Below are 20,438 nucleotides of genomic sequence, written 5' to 3'. Positions count from 1 at the left end.
ACAAGTAGGGACTGACTTCATTTATATGAAATAGCTTGATGAGGCAAATTCAGAGAGATGAGAGTAGATCGTGATTAGCCAGTGCTGGGAGAGGGAGAATGTGAAATTATTGCTTAATGGATATAGAACTTATGTTTGGGTGATGACAGTGTTTTAGAAATAGATATTGGTGATGGCTACACAACACTGTGAGTTTAATTAATACCACTGAAGTGTACACTTAAAACAATTGAAAAAAAAACAATTGAAATGGCAAATTCTATGTTCTACATATTTTCCTGCAAAAAAAAACCCAAAAAACAAAAAATGTATCTTTTAAGAAAGTTTTGGGGTCTGGTTCCCATTAAAATACTCCCATGGTGGGAAAAAATATACTCCCATGGAGGAAGATCCAGCTAGCAGGGCCCTTTTAAACCTTAGCCTGGTCATTCTTTTTCACCTTGTTAATTTGCTGCTGTCTTTAAGCAGGTTTATATTTATATATTATGTTCTGAGTTTTTGCTTGTATTTAATAGTAATGATGGTTCAAATTTCCAAATAAGAGACTTAGAAGACTGAAATTCAAAGGTAATCATAATCAGAGTTTCAAAGGAGGAGAAGTTAGGGAATAAAACAGACACACAGTTAAAAGAGCTATTATCTCAGAGCTACAGAACTGATGAAGGAAACCAACCCAACACAATTAAGGAATCCCAATGAAGCTCAAGCAAAATAGGTCTTAAAAAAATCAATGCATGCCAAAGAAAAGGACTTTTTAAAAAGTTATTTCAAGAAGTCAGAGAGAAAGAAAAGTCACTTACATAAACACAAGATAACGACCCTAACAGGTGAGTTAGTGGTGGTCACTAAAGAGAGAAAACTGTTTTCAAATTGACTTGAAAAAAAGATATATCAGTTTATATTCAACTCCCACCCCAATTAGCTTTCAACTTGAAGATATTTAAAACAAAAGCATTAAAAGCAGAAAATGTTCCACCGGGAGATCCTTCTTTATGGAATTTCAAAAGGCTATACATTGGAAAGAAAGGCTGTTATCTCAGATGCAAAGTCTAGGATACAACAAAGAATGGTGTGTAAAAAAATTAGTAAGTGTGTGGGAAACTAAACTTGTTTTAATTTACACTGGTGGAAACAGTAATTTCTCACTTGCATATTCTTACAAATACATGTAACTTTATACTGAAATATATAGTATATTTACTATATAGAGATATATTATCAATAATATAGTGTATATATTTATTTAATCAGAATTTAAAGGGTCCTAGTGACCTAGTTCATTTTTTAAATTTAAAAGAAAAGACTGAAAGCTGGGAAACTCACAGGGGCAGTTCTATCCTGCCCCATCGAGTCACTATGAGTAAGCTTTGACTTGATGGCAGTATAAGTGAAGGCCCAGGGGGATGACTGACAATGTTCTCTAACAAAATGATAGTGATGTCTCTAGGGTGAACCAAAGGCATATGTAAGCCATAGACGCACGAATGTATTTTTGGCTTGCATTTAATGCTAGCCCCATCTAAGAACACTTAGTTCTTAGGACATGGCCTACTTGGTGCTCACTCTCATGAAGAGATCACTGATGATATGGGTGCTGTAGTAAAGTATGGTAAAGAAACTAGGTGGTGTCTGGCTATCAGAAAGAATATTGTCTGGAGTATTAAAGGCTTGTTTTCAAACAAGCAGCCATCTAAATGAGGAATCAACTAAATCAACATGGAAGCAGTTCAAGGATTTTAAATAATCCAAATCTATAGGTGGGAATACTATCAGCTTAAATTGTGAATACCTGGTTTGTAGAAAGCTATGGATGACAGTTGTGATAGTTAGCCCCAAATCCATTTGCAGTGTTTATTCATGGATCAAACCCCTGGTGAATCCCCTTTGACCATGAGCCAGGGCTGTGAATAGCCTTGGTCCCATGCGGGAGGCATTGGGAAGAGGATGGGCGCAAGTGCAGGTAAGTTAAAGTCTAGCCCCCTGCCATTTGATCTCCCTTATGATCCATTGAATTTTGTTCTACTTCCTAATATTTTCTGCTTTCTATTCTATTGAGTTTCTTTCTGTTTTGCTGTATTATTCTTATTTTTGTTTTAAAAATATTTTTCTGTGTATGAGATCCAGGACGTCCATGTATAGAGACAGTCGCTGGATTAATGGTTCCTCGCGGGTATGGCAAGAGAGGTTAGTGGGGGTCAGGGAACTAATAGTTACAAGAATGAAGAAAATGTTCTAGAGCTGATTCTGGTGATGGCTGTACAACTCTTCTTTTTTGTGTGTGATTACATTTATTTGAAGGGTAGAATAAAAATTTAAATGCCATTTAGTTTATTGAACTTGTAAGTTAGCTGAAAACCAACTTATCTCAGGAAAGAATAAATTCTTGGTCACTTCTGAGTAGCAAAATGTACACAGGTTTCTCTTCAGAATGTATCCTACATTCAAGAGTCTCTTCTCCACCATGGATGGATTCTTGGTTTCAGCTAATTCTCAGCAGATGGGCAGCGTGGCACAACACCGTCACTGCGAACACAGAGCATTGGAATAATCCGTTTCATTGATTTATATATCTCTTCATCTAGCTTTCCATCAACTTCTCTGGTAGCCACAGTATCATCCACATCTCCCAGGATCATATTTAAATGCGCATCATAAGCATGCAGTCTTCCTCAGAGCTCTCGATCATTTCATATTTTCACATCAATGCTGAGCCAAATGAGATCCAGAGGCTCCCCTACTGTGTTGGTAGTTTGTTGCTGATCCACATCATCCACCATGTTTGTTCAACTCTTCTTGATATGACTGAACCATTGAATTGTATGCTAGGTGGACCATATGCCAATAATACTGTTGAGGGGGAAACAGGCACTTTGCAATTTAAAGAGTAACTCCAACTGCTAGAAATAGTGTGTACTGTCCAAACTAGTAGAGAGAAAGAAATGTTATCAGGAAAAGCTGGGGGGGTGGGCGGGGGGGGGATAACCTTCCTTCACAAAAGACAATATAAAAGGCAGGGAGAGACAAAAGGCACATGATGAGATGGGTAAATATATTCAAATATAGATTCCCTGATACATGGTTGAAATGAACTAAATCCATGAGCTGGGGAATATGAATTCTAAATATAATGTATCTATTGCTAATTATAAAAAAAACTTAAAATGTAAGAACACGAAGCTGGGAGCAGAAAACTGAAAGAGACTCGTCCTTAGTTACCTTGTGCTGTTATACCCCAGCTACCACCCGTGTGTGGCTTTACAGAACAGAAACGTGCTCCCTCCCAGTTCTGGACGGTGAGCATCCAAATGAAGCTACATCCACGTAGATTCCTTCTTCCTTAGTCGCCCTGGGCATCCCCTGGAGCCTTGGCACCCTCTAGCTAGTGGACAGCCTTTCCATGTGTCCATGGTGTCTGCCTTCCGCTGTGTCTAATCTGGCCTCTTTAGAACAACGAAGTGATGGAATGGAGGCTTCCCTTGCAGTGCTATGGCCTCATTAACATAACAGGTAAAAGGCCCAGGAATTCAACACATTAGTTTTTCTCTTTCTTTTCTTTTTTTTTTTTTTTGGAAGCAGGGTAACAAGGGGTGAGAGAAACACTCTTCAGCCCATAACAAACTCCCTGGGGGAGTTTTGCTATGAAGGATGCAAAAAGGAATGGGAAGGTGAGACTCCCATCTGCAGAGGCAGAGGCAGCACAGGCTGCAGTGCTGACACTAGCGGAGCAGAAGTCAAGGGGCCGCGTGACCTGGGGAGTAATCCAGTTGAGAGTGAAAATGCAATTGCATAGAAATAGAAAGGAAACTGCTGTACCCATATCCTTGATTAGGTGAAGGGATGGGAGCTGGGGTCCTGTGAGGGTACAGGGGTCCCCCACCCTGAAATAAGGTCCTCAGGAGCAACTGTGATTGTGGAAAATAAACAGACAGCGGGGCACAGGGGCTCCTTATCCCAATGACAGAACCAATGGTATATCTAATGGGGCTTGCAGAGAAGTCAAAAGGCATACATGTCATACATAGCAAATGGGTAATATCATAAGTGGTAGCAAAACAAACAGGCAACAAGGTGAATCGTCATCTTGACCTAGTGTTAGTTGACCTTGAACACGCCCCTGAGCCCTCCCCAGGGGAGTGATCTCTGATCAGTATCAGCAAGAGAGGCCAGAATGAGACATCTTTTATGGTAGCTCTTTTAAGACTACTCCTTAATGGAGAGCTATTGTGTGGGGGCGGGGCATATTTTCAGCCTGGAAAACATTTCTATTTGAAAACATTTCTATCTTGGAACGGTGGAGATCTTTCTCAAAATAAGATCAAACACACTCTACAAGGTCCTCAGTGTACCACAGGGTCCAACTAATGAGAATGGCTTTAGATTCATGAACAGAGGTAACCAAGCCAAATCCACTGCCATCAAGTTGATTCTGACTCAAGCAGCCCCTATAGGGCAGAAGACAACAGCTCCCTAGGGTCTCTAAGGCTGTCAAATTCCCCAGAACTGAAAGCCTCACCTTCCCTCTCGTAGACTAGCTGGTGGTTTCAAACTGCTGACCTTGCAGTTAGAAACCCCACAAGCAACCCACTGCGCTACCAGGCTCTCTTAGAAGGTACCTGTCAGGTGTAAAGCTATCTAATGGCAGTGTTATCTGACCTCTAACTTCACAAAGCAGAAGGAGAATCCTCTCTCCAACCTTTTTACCCATTCTGACATCCACTGCGCTACCAGGCTCTCTTAGAAGGTACCTGTCAGGTGTAAAGCTATCTAATGGCAGTGTTATCTGACCTCTAACTTCACAAAGCAGAAGGAGAATCCTCTCTCCAACCTTTTTACCCATTCTGACATCAGCTGTCCTTTCAAGGACACTCTACTTCTCTGCTGGATTTGAGAACCTGTTGCAATGGGCATACAGAGCTCAAAAACTGTATAAAGGTTGCAATTCAGGATCAGAACTGGCTCAGGAAATAGTGGAAAGAATTAGGAGGCAAAGGGCATTTATAGAGGTCGAAATACATACATGTACATATGTAAATATATTTATATATAACATATATTCATATGTTTAGTAGTAAGGTAGCAGATGGACATTGGGCCTCTACTTAAGTACCCCCTCAATACAAGAACACTTTGTTCTAATAACCTGACATTCTGTGATGCTGACCTTCCTGACACGATTGCTAAAGACCAAAAGGGTGCATAAGTAAATGTGGTGAAGAAAGCTGATGGTGCCTGACTAAAAGATACGGTGTCTGGGGTCTTAACCGCTTGAAGATAAGCTGAGAAGCAACAAAGCCCACATGGAAGAAGCATGCCAGGCTGTGTGATCATAAGGTGTTGATAGGATCAGGTATCAGGCATCAAAGACCCAGAACAAAAATTATATCATTGTGAATGAGGAGGGGTGTGGAGTGCAGACCCATAGCCCATCTATAGACAATTGGACATCCCCTTACAGAAGAGTCACAAGGAAGAGATGAGCCAGTCAGGGTGAAGAATAACACCGAAGAAACATACAACTTTCCTCTAGTTCTTTAATGCTTCCCCCACCGACTACATGACCTTAATTCTACCTTATAAATCCACCTAGACCAGAGCATGTACACTGGTACAGATAAGAGCTGGAAACACAGGGACTCCAGGACAGATAAGCCCCTCAGGACCAATAATGAGAGTGACCATATCAGGAGGGCAAGGGGAAGGTAGAGGGAGAAAAGGGGAACCGATCACAATGATCTACATACAACCCCCTCTCAGGAGAATGGACAATAGAAAAGTGGGTGAAGAGAGACATTGGTCAGTGTAAGACATGAAAAATTATCAAGGGTTCATGAAGGAGGAAGGGGTGGGGGAATGAGCTGATACCAAGGGCTCAAGTAGAAAGGAAATGTTTTAAAAATGATGATGGCAACAAATGTACAACTGTGCTTGACACAATGGATGGATGGACGTGATAAGAGTTGTACGAGCCCCCAATAAAATGATTTAAAAACAAACAAAAAGGAATGGGGAGGGAGGGGGAAAAAAAAGAGGACCTGATGCAAGGGGCTTAAGTGGAGAGCAAATGCCTTGAGAATGATTGGGGCAGGGAATGTATGGATGTGCTTTATACAATTGATGTATGTATATGTATGGATTGTGGTAAGAGTTGTTTGAGTCCCTAATAAAATGTAAAAGAAGAAAAGAGAAAAAAATGATTAGGGCAAAGACTGTACAGATGTGCTTTATACAATTGATGTATGTATATGTATGAACTGTGAAAAGAATTGTATCAGCCCCAATAAATTGTTTAAAAAAAAAAAACAAACAAAAAATAAATGGCTCAAGGGACCAGGTATAAGGCATCATGCAAAAAAAACAACGATATAAGTGTGTGTATGTATGTGTATATATGTGTATATGTATATGTATATATATACCATATTAAATGAAGGGGGAAGTGCAGAGTGGAGACCCAAGGCCCAAGTGTCGGCCAATGGAGATCCCCTCATAGAGGCGTTTAGGAGAGGAGATGGGTTAATTAGGGTGCGAGGTAGTACCGATGAAGAACACAGCTTTCCCCCAGATCCTGGATGCTTCCTCCCCCCAACTACCATGATCCGAACTCTACCTTGCAGGGCTGGATAGGGCAGAGGCTGTACACTGGTACATATGAGGGCTGGAGGTACAGGGAATCCAGGGTGGATGATACCTTCAGGACCAAGGGTGTGAGGGACGATGCTGGGAGAGTGGAGGGTGAGTGGGTTGGAAAGGGGGAACTGATTACAAGGATCCACATGTGACCTCTTCCCTGGGAGAGGGACAGCAGAGAAGGGGGGAAGGGAGACTCCGGATAGGGCAAGATATGACAAAATAACGAGGTATAAATTACCAAGGGCACATGAGGGAGGGGGGAAAGTGGAAGGAGGGGGAAAAAAAAAGAGGACTTGATGCAAGGGGCTTTATACAATTGATGTATGTATATGTATGGACTGTGATAAGAATTGTATGAGCCCCTAATAAATTGTTAAAATTTAAAAAAAGAAAGAAATAAAAATAAAATAAAATAAATGGCTCAGGTTACGGTTCTTTCATCAGGACAGCCTTTACTGAACCACGCTTGAAGGGAGGCCTCTCTGTCCCGTGGACCCGGTCCAGGAGGGGTTCTGCCCTACGTGGGAAGTATTACAGAGTTTTCTAGTTCCACTGATAGGTGCCCAGAGCAGTGGTTCTCAACCTTCCTAAGGCTGCCACCCTTTAATATAGTTCCTCATGTTGTGGTGACTCCAAACCATAAAATTATTTTTGTTGCTACTTCATAACTATAATTTTGCTACTGTTATGAATCGTGATGCAAATATCTGATATGTAAGATGTGTTTTCATTGCTATAAATTGAATATAATTAAAGCCTAGTGATTAATCACAAAAACAATATGTAATTATATATTGTGAAATATTTATTTCTAATGAAAAATAAATGAAATTTTGTCTTGAAACATGGCGTCATGTGGGTAACAATCTTCACATCGGGTACTCTTATGTGGACAGACCTGCATGTGGGCAGACCCGCCTAGAGACGGATAGAGGAGCAGTGTCTCGGTTCCTAAGACCATCAGAAATATGTGTTTTCCGATGGTCTTAGGCGACCCCTGTGAAAGGTCCTTCAACTCCCAAAGGGGTCACAACCCACAGGTTGAGAACAGCTGGAATAGAGGAAAGCAGTAAGGGGTAAAAGCTAGATATAGATATATATGTATGTATGTAAATATATTAATATATAAAGATAGGGGTATCGGTCTGTGTATATATATTTATATGTTAAAGTTGTTCTAATAATGTGGCATAATGTGATACTCACCTTCCTGACAGGACAGCTGAAGACAAATGGGTGCATAAGCAAATGCAGTGACAAAGGCTATTAAAAGATAGAGTGTCTACGTTCTTAAAGACTTGGAGTTAAACAAGCGGCCATCTAGCAGGGAGGCAACAAAGGCCACATGGAAGAAGCACACCAGCTGGTATGATCATGAGATGTTGACAGGATCAGGTATCAGATCAAAAACAAGTCATCATTGTTATGAGGGAGAGAGGGCAGAGTGGAGATCCAAAGCACATCTGTTGATAATCAGAAACTCCCTCACAGAAGGGATGACTCGTCCAGGGTTAACACAACATCCTTCTAGTTCCTTGATGCTTCCTCCCCACACTCTCATGGCCCCAGTTACACCTCTGAAATCCTACTAGATTGCCATATGTACATTGGTTCAGATAAGAGCTTTAGACACAAGGAATCTAGGATAGATAAGCCCCTCAGAAACAGTAATGAGAGTCGATTCCATGAGGGTATGGGGAGGGAGGGAGAGAAGTTGGGGGTGGTGGAAGGGAACTGATAGCAATGATAAATGTATAACCCCACTCGAGGGGAACAAACAGCTGAACTGTGGGTGAAGGGATACATCAGAAAGTATAAGATATGAAAATATAACATGGAACTATGCTAGAGTTCTGGAGCTGAAGGAACCACGTGGAAACCCCTGCCAGCGTGAAGATGCTTACACTGCCACTGGATCCACATGACTTTTCACCCACTGGTCTGTGATCTTCCTGATTCAGCATCATTGCATGTGGTTCGTGAGTCTGAAGAGGACTTTAGATTGGTATTGAACATATGGACTGATATCGGACTTATGGACTTGATTTGGACTGGGTTGGGATGTTTTCTCAATATTAATTTGCTCTTGTATATAAAACTCTTTTAATACTCAAAAAAAGAATATATATAATTTATTAAGGGTTCACAAGGGTGGTAGGGTGGGGGAAGGAAGGAATAAGGAGGAATTGATATCAAGGGGCTGAAGTAGAAAGAAAATGTTTTGAAAATGAGGATGTCAGCATCTGTACAAGTTAGCTTGATATAACTGATTTATAGATTGTTATATCTGTAAGAGCCCCCAATAAAATGATCAATTAAAAAAACCAAACAGACCAATATGACCTGAGGATGTTATCAACAACCAAATGGCCCTTGGCAGAAAAAAAGGTTCCCTACCGCTATAAGGGAATAGAGCCCAATTGTGCCTTAAATGGACTCCACCCTACTTTTTTGCTCCCTCACTCTAACTACTTCAGACTCTTAATTATTGCTTCTGGTGCTTGTTTCCATCCATGTTGCTAAAAAGTCTACTCATGCTAGCATTTTTCCATTTATAAGTTTTATACACAGTTCTCTGTTGTGATAGATCAGGGTTAGCCCTCTTGTGCAAATTCACAAGGGTATCTGTGTGGCACAAATGCTTTGTGCTCAACTGCTATCTGGAAAGTGGGCAGATTGAAAACCACTCAGCTGTGCCGTGGAAGAAAGACTTTGAGATTCCACTGCCTTATGATTACTGCCAAGAACGAAGCCAATCTTTTCCCCAATGCATGGCTCACGTGAGTCATGAATGACTTAGTAGCAACAAACAACAACATGCCGGGTGCTGTCACTTTGGGGCAGCTTTCAGCTACCCTCTATGACAGGGCGGATTCCCTTCTCAGGAAGGGTGATCAAGACAGCACCCCACTTCAGGGGGCGAGTTGGTTTGTTTGGTAGTGCTTGTAAGATGGGGGGGAGTTCCAAATTCAGCATGGGGGCAGTGGGGGCTCAGTGATAGAATTCCTGCCTTCCAGGCCGGAGACTCAAATTCAATTCCCGAACAACTCACCTCAGGCACAACCACAAGGCTTCTCTCAGAGGCGCCCAGGTGTCCCCAGTGCTGCCAAACAAAGGTGGTCTGATGATGATCTACTCCTCACAGCCAACCCATGAGAACCCTGTGGATAACACTGGTCCCCGACTGGTCATAAGGACAGGATTTGCGCATAGAAGCCATCCCGCGAAAATAAGACACCGTAATGAGCGTGGCTCGGCAGCACACCGGCACAGAGTGGTAGCAGAGGCGGGCAGCCTTTCTGCTCTGCCCCATGGTGACAGCTGCTATCTCGGAGGCGACCGGAGGTGCAGAGGTGTGGGCAGCCCCATCCACAAGGTCGGCTCCCCCTGTCTGGTCCCTGTCATCTGTGCGTGCTGCAAGCTGAGGTACAGAGAGAGACAGAGACAGTGAGAGTCAGTCTCCGCAGTGGAGTGAGGAGCAGGACGCCCTGCCTTAGGTATTGCGTGTCCTCAGAGGGACGAAGGAAAGCTGTGGCTGTCCTTTGACTCAGCACTGTGGGTCCATGTTCCAGAAGAAGGCGACTTAACTATATTTGAATAAATGTAGATTGTTGTACCATACTTAATTAAAAATAAGACATCCCCTGAAAATAAGCCATAGTGTGTCTTCTTGAGGAAAAATAAATGTAAGACTGTGTCTTATTTGGGGGGAAACAGAATAGATGGGGAGATTGGAATCAAGGGCATGAAGCAAAATATTCAAACAAGGGTATGAATTGTTGAACTGATTTGCTCCATAAACCTCCACACAGTTTGAAAGACAGAAAGAAAGAACAGAAAGATGGAAATAAAGAAGGAAGGCAGTGTCACTGAAGGGGGAGAAACTGGTGGAGTAGGTCTGTCATCAGGTAAGGCAGAGACAGTAGAGAAGGGCCATTTCCTTTAGGGAGGCCCTAAACGCTAGTGTTTTTTTAATTATTCTTTTTATTTTATTTTTCGCGCTAGTGTTTTTTATTCTAAGAGCCACATAGTGCTAAGAAAGGTCTTTAAAGATTGGCTCCCAAGACTGAATTCCTCCAGGGAGGGGCTGTCTTCTGAGCTCTGTGTCCTAAGTGCTCACGGAGCCTGATAACACACAGTGGGTGCTCAGCAAGTATGCAGTGTGAGTTTTCAGCCCTTATTTCTTTGAGCTCCTGGGTGAGCAAAAGACTAAGAGACCACCTACTAAAAAACTGGAATCCACCAAGAGGCACTTTGAAGAAAGGCCTGACCATCTATTTCCCAAAAGTCAGCCACTGGTGAGCTATAGATGACAGCATGGGCCCACCTGCAGATGAGGGCGCTCAGAGAAGGTGAAGCAGACTAGCAAAAGAAACTCCATTTTTGTCAGCTGCTACCTTAAGTAACTTGCCCCTTCCTCCCGCCCATCTCAGAAAGTTGACTGCTAGTTGACCTGTCCCTTCTCCTTCCCCTTACAGAAAAGTCTCTGCTGGGGATTAATTTTAGAATCTTCTCCCAGGTTCTGGACACTACCAATTAGTTTTGATTATTCTTCAATATATCGTTTGTTCTGATTCAATATTGTTCCCTTGAATGTTGTAATCTGAATGGTGTAGTTAATCCTGTCATGATAACCAAAGTGTTACAATATAATTTTGTTACGGTAACCAGGATGTTATAATCAATTTTGGTATTATTTTTTTTCTTTTATGATAAGGAATGTACCTTGTAATGCATGCTTACTCTTCTTGAAGTTACAATGAATCAGTTAAGTTTGCTTTCTGCTTCTGTTCCTGTTTGCTTGAACCCTCGACAGCTGATGAGTTTTTCAGCCTCAAAGATGCAGTTCGGTTATAACCAAATAAGGACTCTTCTAAACTATCAAGACATTATAGTGGCTGTCAGTTATTCGAATCCGCAACAAAGCTATGGAGTGATTTATCCTGCCTCACAGATCCAGGGAACCGTGAAGCCAAGGTTCTGATTCACTCCAGTGGGAAGCCCAAGCCCAAGCCGCTGAGCCGGAGGCGATGAGAAGCCGACCCAGGGAGCTGTGGAAGGATCGCGATGCCCTGCAGTCACTCAAAACCAGTATTTCGTAAGGGCACCGACAAAAGCCCCATTGACGTGGGGCCACCCCTAGTGAAGTCAACTTTTGAAGCCGACTAGAACTGCGCCCGCGGCGTTTCTAATGCTGTCTCTACGGCAGTGCGTTTGCTTTTGCTTTGGGAACCGTTAAGAAATTGCCACTGCTTTCTTCCATCCAGTGGGTCCCAACAACCACTAGCCTCTCGGTTAACACGGGCTCCGTATGTTGGGCGACAGGGACCGTGCAATGAGATCACCACGTCAGCGTGCATCCTTGAAAGAGATCCCAGCAGGCCCGTGGATCTACGCGGCGATTCCTCTCGAGCACTCCTGCTCCCCGCCGGCCACCTCTTCTTTTAGGGCTCCCGGCCGCGGGGATGTCCGGGCCTCCAATTTGGGGTGGCTCCACATTTTGCACACGTCCCAACCCGTTTGAGCACAAGCGGATCGAAGTGGCGGGGACCGGGAGGTCGGAGCGGGCGGGGTGGGGGTGCTGGAGACCTGCCCAGATCGCTCGGGCACCCCGCACCGCGGCTCCAGCGCCAGCCCCCCGCGGGGCTCGGAAAGGGAGGGAGAAGGGGCGGGGCGCATAGCGCCCCTGCCCTGCGGTCCCGCCCCCGTCGCGCTCCGCGGCGCATTGTGGGATCCGTGCGCTTGAGCTGCGGTGGAGGACGCGGCGCTCGATCATGGGGATCCAGCCGGTGAGACCCTTACTCCACGCCGCGCGCCAGGCGGCCTCGCCTCCTCTGCCTCTGGGCCCTCAGGCCCCGCGCCGGGGGCTCTCCCTGCAGACCCCGCCCCCGCAGCGCTCTGGACCCGCCCTGGATGCCCGGGGCAGGGTACCGCTCGCTCTCCTCGGGTGGGGTCCCTGCTCAGTTTACTCCTCTGACCCAGGCCGGCTCCCGCCCGGAGCTCGAGGTCCCCACCCATCGGACGGCTGGCGGAACGGGGACGGTCGCCACCCACGCCCCGAGCGCTTGACCAGCCGGGCGAGCGCGCTGCCTCTTCTACCCACAGAGCCCGGTGCTGCTGACCTCCCTGGGGGTGGGGCTGCTGTCTCTGCTCGGCCTGGCTCTGGGCTCCTACCTGATTCGGAAGTCCCGCCGGCCACGAGTCACTCTGCTGGACCCTAATGAGAAGTACCTGCTGCGACTGCTGGACAAGACGGTAAGCTGTGAGGAAGGGGTCGGGCTGGCGGGAGGCGGCAGAACTGCCCCGGTGTGAAGCAGACAGCACCCAGGACAGCATCTGAGGGGGGTGGGAAGCCCCACGAGGGGCCTGGTGGCGCCCCGTCCAGCTTGGTCATCCACGTTGTCATCCGTCCTTCAGACTGTGAGTCACAACACCAAGAGGTTTCGCTTCGCGCTGCCCACCGCCCACCACGTTCTGGGGCTGCCTGTGGGTAAGGAAGTGTGGCACTGGACTCCAGCGGGCCATTCCCCTAATGCGTGCTCTTTCCCACAGCTGGGCCCCTCGGGGTGTGGTTCCTGCGCCCCCCAACCTTCTTTGATACTCAGCAGTCTTCCATCCTCCCCGCATGATTTGCTCATACCACCCCCCTGAGTAAGCGCTGACTGGATTTCCCATTGCCCAGACCCTCAACCCATCTGCTTTTGCTGAGGTCCTGGCAGTAATGGAGAAGTGTCTCCAAGGAGGGACTCATGAGGAAGCCAGGCTCAAAGAAGTGACTCCTCCCTGCATGGTAGTTCTTGGGCTCCACGAGCTTCTTTCCCTGAAACCTCCCTGGGGGGTGGGGTGCAAGCTAGGAGGAGCACAGCAGATCCGCAGGCCACCCTCACAGAGCTCCCTGCCTGATCCCCAGGCCAACACGTGTACCTGTCTGCCCGAATCAACGGCAGCCTGGTCATCAGGCCCTACACTCCTGTCACCAGTGATGAGGACCGTGGCTACGTGGATCTTGTTATCAAGGTGAGGCAGTAGAAAGGAACCCCCAGGTCTCTTTATACCAACCTTAGTAGGATTAGTGGAAACGTCCCAGATTTATTTGATAGCAAGGGAAGCCATGTCCTTTGTTGCTCTGAAGAAAGCATGTGGTGGGGAGGGGGGGAGACAGCAGGTGTGCAGTTCGTGCTCCGGCCTCCAGCCTATGGGCTGCTCTGGCCCCAGGGCACTCAGAAACCAGCGGCATTCCAAATAAGATAGTGTCCATTATGTCTGATCAGGTCTACCTAAAGGATGTACACCCCAAATTTCCTGAGGGAGGGAAGATGTCTCAGTACCTGGATAGCCTGAAGATTGGGGATGTGGTGGAGTTCCGGGGACCAAGTGGATTGCTCACTTATGCTGGGAAAGGTAATAGCCTCTCTTCTCCTAGAGCCCTGTCTCCCATTTCTGGTGTAGTCCTGGAGAACTGTGAACTGTGTGTGTGTGTGTGTGTGTGTGTGTGTGTGTGTGTGTGTGTGTGCATGTCCTGTTACTTTTGAAAGGCCTATATGTCCAGCTCCACGTGACACACCTGGAACGGTTTGCAGCTGAATTCACCAGCTATCCCATCTGTGAAGATTACTAAAACAAACATAATGTCTCCTCCCACTCTGCTCCCCAGCCTTCAAAGTCTCACACCTTTGGATGAGCTGTGGAGCTAGCCAGAGAGCTTTCAGCCCTTCCCTTGGGGGCAGCAGGGTGCATTAGCAAGCCTCTGGGGCTCTTCCAGCCACTTGAGAACATTGATTCACACCTGGCGCTTTGCCTATCCTCCTGGAGAGGAGGTGACCTCTCTAACAGAAGCAGCTGGTGGCTCAACAGATAGCTCTGGCTTGCATTGTCCTTCAGATATAGCATTTGTCAGGGCTGGCTAGCTCAACGCCAGCCTCCACCCAGGTTCCAGAGTCAGATTTCAGTAGCAGCTGCTGAGCTGGCTTGGGACATCGGTTCACTTCTGTACTTGTTTTCTTAGTTCCCTGTATTGACTGTATCCTTCCCCCCTGCTCTTCCCTCGGCTCCGCAGGGAATTTTCACATTCAGCCCAACAAGAAATCTCCCCCAGAACTCCGAGGGGCAAACCAACTGGGAATGATTGCCGGCGGGACAGGTTGGTGTCACTTGAGGGGCCACTCTCTCCCACACTGTTGATTGTTACCATGCAGACTTACAAGTGGCATGTGCAAGGTCATTACCGCCAAGCTGTTAATCAGGGAGCCTCAGCACTGTCTAGTGCTCCCCAGTACCTGAACAAGAAAACCACAATCAGGTAGAAGATACAAAGAAAACTTGCCAAAACCAGAGAAATAAATCAAGCGGCCTCTCTCATGGATTTTAAATTGGACAGATCTAATAATTTTTACAGAAGTGTAGACGAAAGCAGGTAGAAATGGCTAGTCTAGTCGGAAAGAAAAAAATTAACATTGGGGCCCTACTGTGTACTGGACACTGTGCTAGTCACTTGACTGATGTCTCTCTGGAACAGGCATTTGTCTTCCCATTTTACAGATGAGAAAGTAGAGGTTCTGAGGGGTTCTTTGGGAACCTTCCCAGGGGAAAGATTATCCAGGGGTTATTTAATTGGTGATGAACAGAAGCAGGATTTGCATAGGAGTCTGTCTGATTCCAAAGCACTTGCAGGTCACCACTGCAAACGCAGTGACTCATCATTGGGTCAGTAGATACATGTAGCCATTCATGACCATCCTAGACTCCAAGGGACTTTTCGAAGCAGGGTCTTCGAGCAGTTCCTTAAAAGAATTTTTTTTAATGAATTTAGGTAAATATTGGAGGTAACCACAGTTCAAGCATGATTTTCAGTGAGTTTGGGGCAAATGACTTATCTGTCCAGAAGCATAGGTGGTAAGAGAATAAATACCAAGGAGAAGAGGCAGAGGATTAAGCAGTGTAGTAGATGTGCAGAATTAAATGGACAGTGGTCAGCTAGGGAGCAGAGGCAGGGGAGACAGTGTGACCACCTCATCTCACTAAGAATTATCTTTGGGCAGGGATCACCCCGATGCTACAACTGATCCGGGCCATCATGAAAGACCCTGAAGATCCAACCCAGTGTTTCCTGCTTTTTGCCAACCAGGTTCGTTTGCTCTTCTCAGTCCTGAGACTTCAGAGCTGCTCTGTGGGTAGAACTGAAATGGCCCAACGAGCCCACCTGATCCAGTGTGTTCTCTCCTCTGCCCAAAGTCTCTCCCCCCCCCCCACTCCTGTTCAAGGAGAGGACTCTAGACTCTGAATAAGGAAGAGACAGAACATTGGGTCAGATTTCTTCCCAGGTCTCCAAGGGAAGAAGAAAACATTTAAGAAAGAGTCCCAAGACAAGAAACTTGTGTCTCCTTGGGGAACACGTTGTGTGCGGTGGCACTGAGTTGATTGTGACTCATCATGACACCATGTGACAGAGTAGAAATGCCCCATAGGGTGTCCTGGGTTTCCTGGGAAGACCCTCAGTAAGATGGCATTACACAGTGGCTACTTCCACAGGCTCAAACATAACCTCTTGATATGTGGGTCCAGGAAGCAGGTGCTGCTTTGCCTTCGCGTTTTAGAGATGGTGGTACAGGACCCGACAACTTTGCTGCCTCATTGGTGCCCAACAACAATCTTCATGGAAATAGATTGCTAGATCTTTCCTCCTGCAGCGTGGCCGCTCAGTTCAAACCGCCAACCCTTTGTGAACAGCCAACAGCTTACCCATTGCACCATCAGGGGCCTCCCCCGGTTAAAGAGTATCTTTATTGCTGTAGATGGGGCCCTGGTGAGCAGTTTGAACCCACCAGCCGCTCCTTGGGAGAAAAATGAGGCTTTCTACTCTCGTGAAGATCTATGGCAGGGGTCCTCAAACTTTTTAAACAGGGGGCCAGTTCACTGTCCCTCAGACCCATTGAAGGGCCGGACTATAGTTTTTTTAAAAAAAACTATGAACAAATTCCTATGCACACTGCACATATCTTATTTGGAAGTAAGAAAACAAATGGGGCAGAAACACCCGGCGGGCCAGATAAATGTCCTCGGTGGCCCGTGGGCCGTAGTTTGAGGACACCTGCTCTATGGTCTTGGAAACCCCAGGGGCAGTTCTACCCTCACCGATAGTGTCTCTGCCAGCGGGTTCCGACTTGAGGGCAGAGGGTTGAGGACTGGGTAGATAATGTTTGTTTCTCTCCCTTCCCCGAATCTTAACTGCCTAAAAGGACTATCAGGTCTTTCCAGTTTCTTAGATCGTTGGTGTGTCTTGGTTATTCTTGGTTTCTCCTAGGTGGAAATTGGTTCTAGAAGAGAACTTTGGTGTGGGGCGGGGTTCCCAAAACTTTGTTCCCCTTTTCATTTCAGACTGAAAAGGACATAATCTTGCGGGAGGACTTGGAGGAACTACAGGCCCAACATCCCAATCGCTTTAAGCTCTGGTTTACTCTGGATCAGCCCCCAAGAGGTACCCTCCCCATTGCAGGGCATCCCATTCTCCCCTCATCACAATCAAGGCCATGCTCTTCCGCCAGTTGGCTGCCAAGTCTGAGTGCACACACACTAGTCCCCTGGACCTTTCCCTTCCTCTTCCCGTTCTCGGTCCTGGTGGGTGGCAGATATGATTGTGCTGTGCAGTCTGGGCCTGAGGCAGGCTGAGTATACCCCTCCAGGGCTTGGGGGTGGGCTTATTATACCTCTCTTGTGCTGGGGGCAGCTGAGTATATCTCTTCTGTGCTGGCAGAAGGCTGAGTATCCCCCTTCAGTTCGGGGGGATGGACTCAGTATCCCCCCAGTTCTAGGAGCAGACTGAGTACAGCCCTCCAGTTCTAGGGGTAGGCTGAGTGTACAGCTCGATGCCTCCTAGAATGCCCTCCTGGTCCATCCCCACTGGCTCATCCCCAAGGCCCCCTGGCCCCGTGCCAGTATGGATTTGGAATGCCAGTTCTCTCTTCTCCCCTATACTTTAGATTGGGCCTACAGCAAGGGCTTTGTGACTGCCAACATGATCCGGGAGCACCTGCCTGCCCCAGGAAGTGACGTGCTGATTCTGCTCTGTGGGCCGCCTCCAATGGTGCAGCTGGCCTGCCATCCCAATTTGGACAAACTGGGCTACTCACCAAAGATGCAGTTCACTTACTGAGCGCCCTCCAGCTTCCCTGGCCCCATTCCCTGCCACTGTCCCCAGTCAGGGCCCAAATGCTATCAGCCCTGGGGCCCTTATAGAATCAGCCTTTTGCATCTTACTCTGGCGCTAAAAGGAAGACACTATCTGCAGGGCCCGCATCCCTCCCGCCCATGGAAGAGAACTAAATGCAGAGTGGGTCCCTGGAAGGCCCTCCAGCTCTCCCTGTGATGAGGTCCCCGTCCCGCCCATGGCGTCAGAAAGAAGGGAGCATGTACATGTATTCCAAGACTGGCGAGTCCTTTGAAAGTGTCATAGGCTCACTTGCTCTGTGATGAAAGGCACAAGCCCTGCAGTGACTTCACTTACGATTCGGTGCTTCACTCACAGGCAGGTCCTCCACGGATAAGTGCAAGTTGAGCAAAAGATTGTAAAAGTAGTGCGCTCATAGAAGAAGAGAGAACTATTTCTTCAGATCCAGGCCTCAGGGAAAAGGAGGCTAAGATAGGTGTATCTCTCTCTCCCTCTCCCTCTCTCTGCCCCTGCCCAAGCTACAGGGAAATGGCCATCCAAAAACTGCTGGTGTGGCAGAAACCTTTGTCTATGCAGCAAAATAAACAGGGGCTTTGGCCTCTGAGTGATGCCTAAAGGCTGTTGTGTCGGGGACCTGGTTTCCTTTCATGCCCGAGGCCCTGGGGAAGAAGGGCTTCCCAGCACAGACTTGCTCCTGGGCCTTCCAAAGAGCCTTTGCGCAGCTGTTTCTGTGCTGAAATGTGAGCTGCCACCAGGCGCAGTGACCCTCTGGGCAACTGCCTCAGCCTGGCCAGAAGCTTAACCTTTCCCTGAAGGCTTTTTAGGGGGGGGGGGGGGGGAGAAGACACCTTACAGGGAATGCGTTCTGAACCCAGGTTGTGTGACCCCACCCCCACCCTCATGGTCTTTGGCGTTAGCTACCAGCTTCCTTCTCATGGGCCTACCTTCCCCCTATCTACCATCCCTAAGGATACCTGGCAAGCAAATCAAGGTATTGTCTTTCAGTTTGGAAGAGAAGCTCTCCTTTAAAAAGCAGCCTGACCTGAGCAGCCCCAGCCAAACTTGGTGCGTGGACAGAATTGCCTGTCCCCGGGCCCATCCATCCTGAGAGTCATTCTCCTCTGGACAACCTGACTCACACCACTCCCTTCTCCCAGATCCGGCTTCTTTGGAGCTGTAGGCACAAAGCAACGCATCAGGCTCAGGAGGAAGATTGAGACGGTTCTGTGTGGAGCTGTGTATTACTTCCTCGGGGGGTAGGAGGTGCCCTGAAGGAAAAGCTTGTGGGTCGCTCACAAGCACCTCACTTCATAGGAGTCCAGGGGTGGGGGTGGGGGGTGGGGGCGGGCGGGCTTGCTTCCATAAACCAGTCCAGCAAATTCTGTAAGTGGTTGGCCATCCAAATTTTCCTGGTTAGCTATTATGTGCATGACACTGTTCTTTGTGACTACCAACCTGCCAGCCATCAAGCCCATGCCAACTCATCGTGACCCTATAGGGCTGGGAAGAACTGCCCCTGTGATTTCCGAGACGGTGACTCTTTCAGGGAGTGGGAAACCCTTCTTTGTCTTTCTCCTTCGGGGCAGCTGGTGGTTTCAAACTGCTGACCTAGCGGTCAGCAGCCCAACATGTAAGCATTATGATAGGGCTCATAGCCTCAACTACAACGCCTCTCAGAAGGAAGATTTTGCTTAGGGTCGTTGGGCTCATGTCGTGGAGCTACCCACCAAAGAGAATTCCCCCACAAAGAAGCATATCCTATCGCTCTTCATTCTACATGGGTTTCTGCCTCATCTTAATAAATCTGAACATTTATTAAGGATTTTTCTTGTGCCGAAAGCTGTGAATATAATTGTGAACAGAACCAGTTTCCAAGAAGTCGCAGTCTGAGTAAAAATGGATTTTAAATTACTCATAGAGATTAAGATCAGAGCCTGACCAGGAGCATAAACCTGGCTCTGTGCTACTCCAGAGCCCATTCTTTGTAAACAGCCCCAAGAGGATTAAGTCCTACTGCCGCCTACCCATGGCAGCACTGAGGTGGTGAGCACTGGACTGTAAAACCCCAAGGTCAGTGGTTCAAATCCACCAACTGCCTTGTGGGGGGACGATGGACTAGCTGTTCTTTGAAGATTGACAGCCCTGGAAGTCAGAGCCAGTGTTTCCCAAAGTGGGCGATACCGCCCCCTGGTGGGCCTCTGAGCAATCCCAGGAGGGCTACAAAAGCAGGTCTTGACACTATCCTGGGTTTGGGGCAAAAGTTTTGAATTGCCTGGAGAGAACTAAGAAATTTATTTTCTGAAAAGGGGGTTGGTATGCCACATAAGTTTGGGGTCACTGAGACAGAATCTGGGCTGGCTGTAAAGATAAATGAGCCCTGTGGTTAAGCATTCGGCACCTAACTGAGAAGTCACCAGTTGAAATCCACCAGCTACCCCTGGGGAGAAGGATGAGGCTCACAGGCTCGGGGTCCCTAAGGAGAAGTTCATCGGGTCACTCTGAGTCAGAGTGGACTCGAGGGTGATGCGTTGGATTTGGTTTGGGTTTGTTTGGTCCGAAAAAATCCATTGTAAGTATCATAGACCCTCTTCATGCATCTAAATGACTCCTAGATTGGGTACCATCCTTGGAAGATACATAAGAA

At 47.1% G+C, this 20,438-nt stretch overlaps 1 protein-coding gene across 1 annotated transcript; it reads left to right on the top strand.

The window, feature by feature from the left end:
* Window positions 1-12,261: 12,261 nt before the first annotated feature.
* CYB5R1 (cytochrome b5 reductase 1) lies at window positions 12,262-18,410 on the top strand. Its single transcript, XM_075529039.1, has 9 exons — window positions 12,262-12,419; window positions 12,736-12,885; window positions 13,048-13,120; window positions 13,541-13,647; window positions 13,902-14,031; window positions 14,687-14,770; window positions 15,669-15,754; window positions 17,005-17,104; window positions 17,607-18,410. The coding sequence occupies exons 1-9, from the start codon at window positions 12,405-12,407 to the stop codon at window positions 17,777-17,779; spliced, it is 918 nt and encodes a 305-aa protein (XP_075385154.1). The 5' UTR covers window positions 12,262-12,404; the 3' UTR covers window positions 17,780-18,410.
* The last annotated feature ends 2,028 nt before the right edge of the window (window positions 18,411-20,438 follow it).

The sequence above is a fragment of the Tenrec ecaudatus genome, chromosome 1 (genome assembly GCF_050624435.1).
Source record: "Tenrec ecaudatus isolate mTenEca1 chromosome 1, mTenEca1.hap1, whole genome shotgun sequence".
Lineage (NCBI taxonomy): Eukaryota > Metazoa > Chordata > Mammalia > Afrosoricida > Tenrecidae > Tenrec > Tenrec ecaudatus.
This window is presented reverse-complemented; position numbering and strand designations above follow the sequence as displayed.

Bases quoted from the DNA above. Each gene is read 5' to 3' on its own strand.
- CYB5R1 (XM_075529039.1), top strand. The intron at 14,032-14,686 runs GTAATAGCCTCT...TCGGCTCCGCAG, and splicing joins GCTCACTTATGCTGGGAAAG to GGAATTTTCACATTCAGCCC. The intron at 17,105-17,606 runs GTACCCTCCCCA...CCTATACTTTAG, and splicing joins TCTGGATCAGCCCCCAAGAG to ATTGGGCCTACAGCAAGGGC.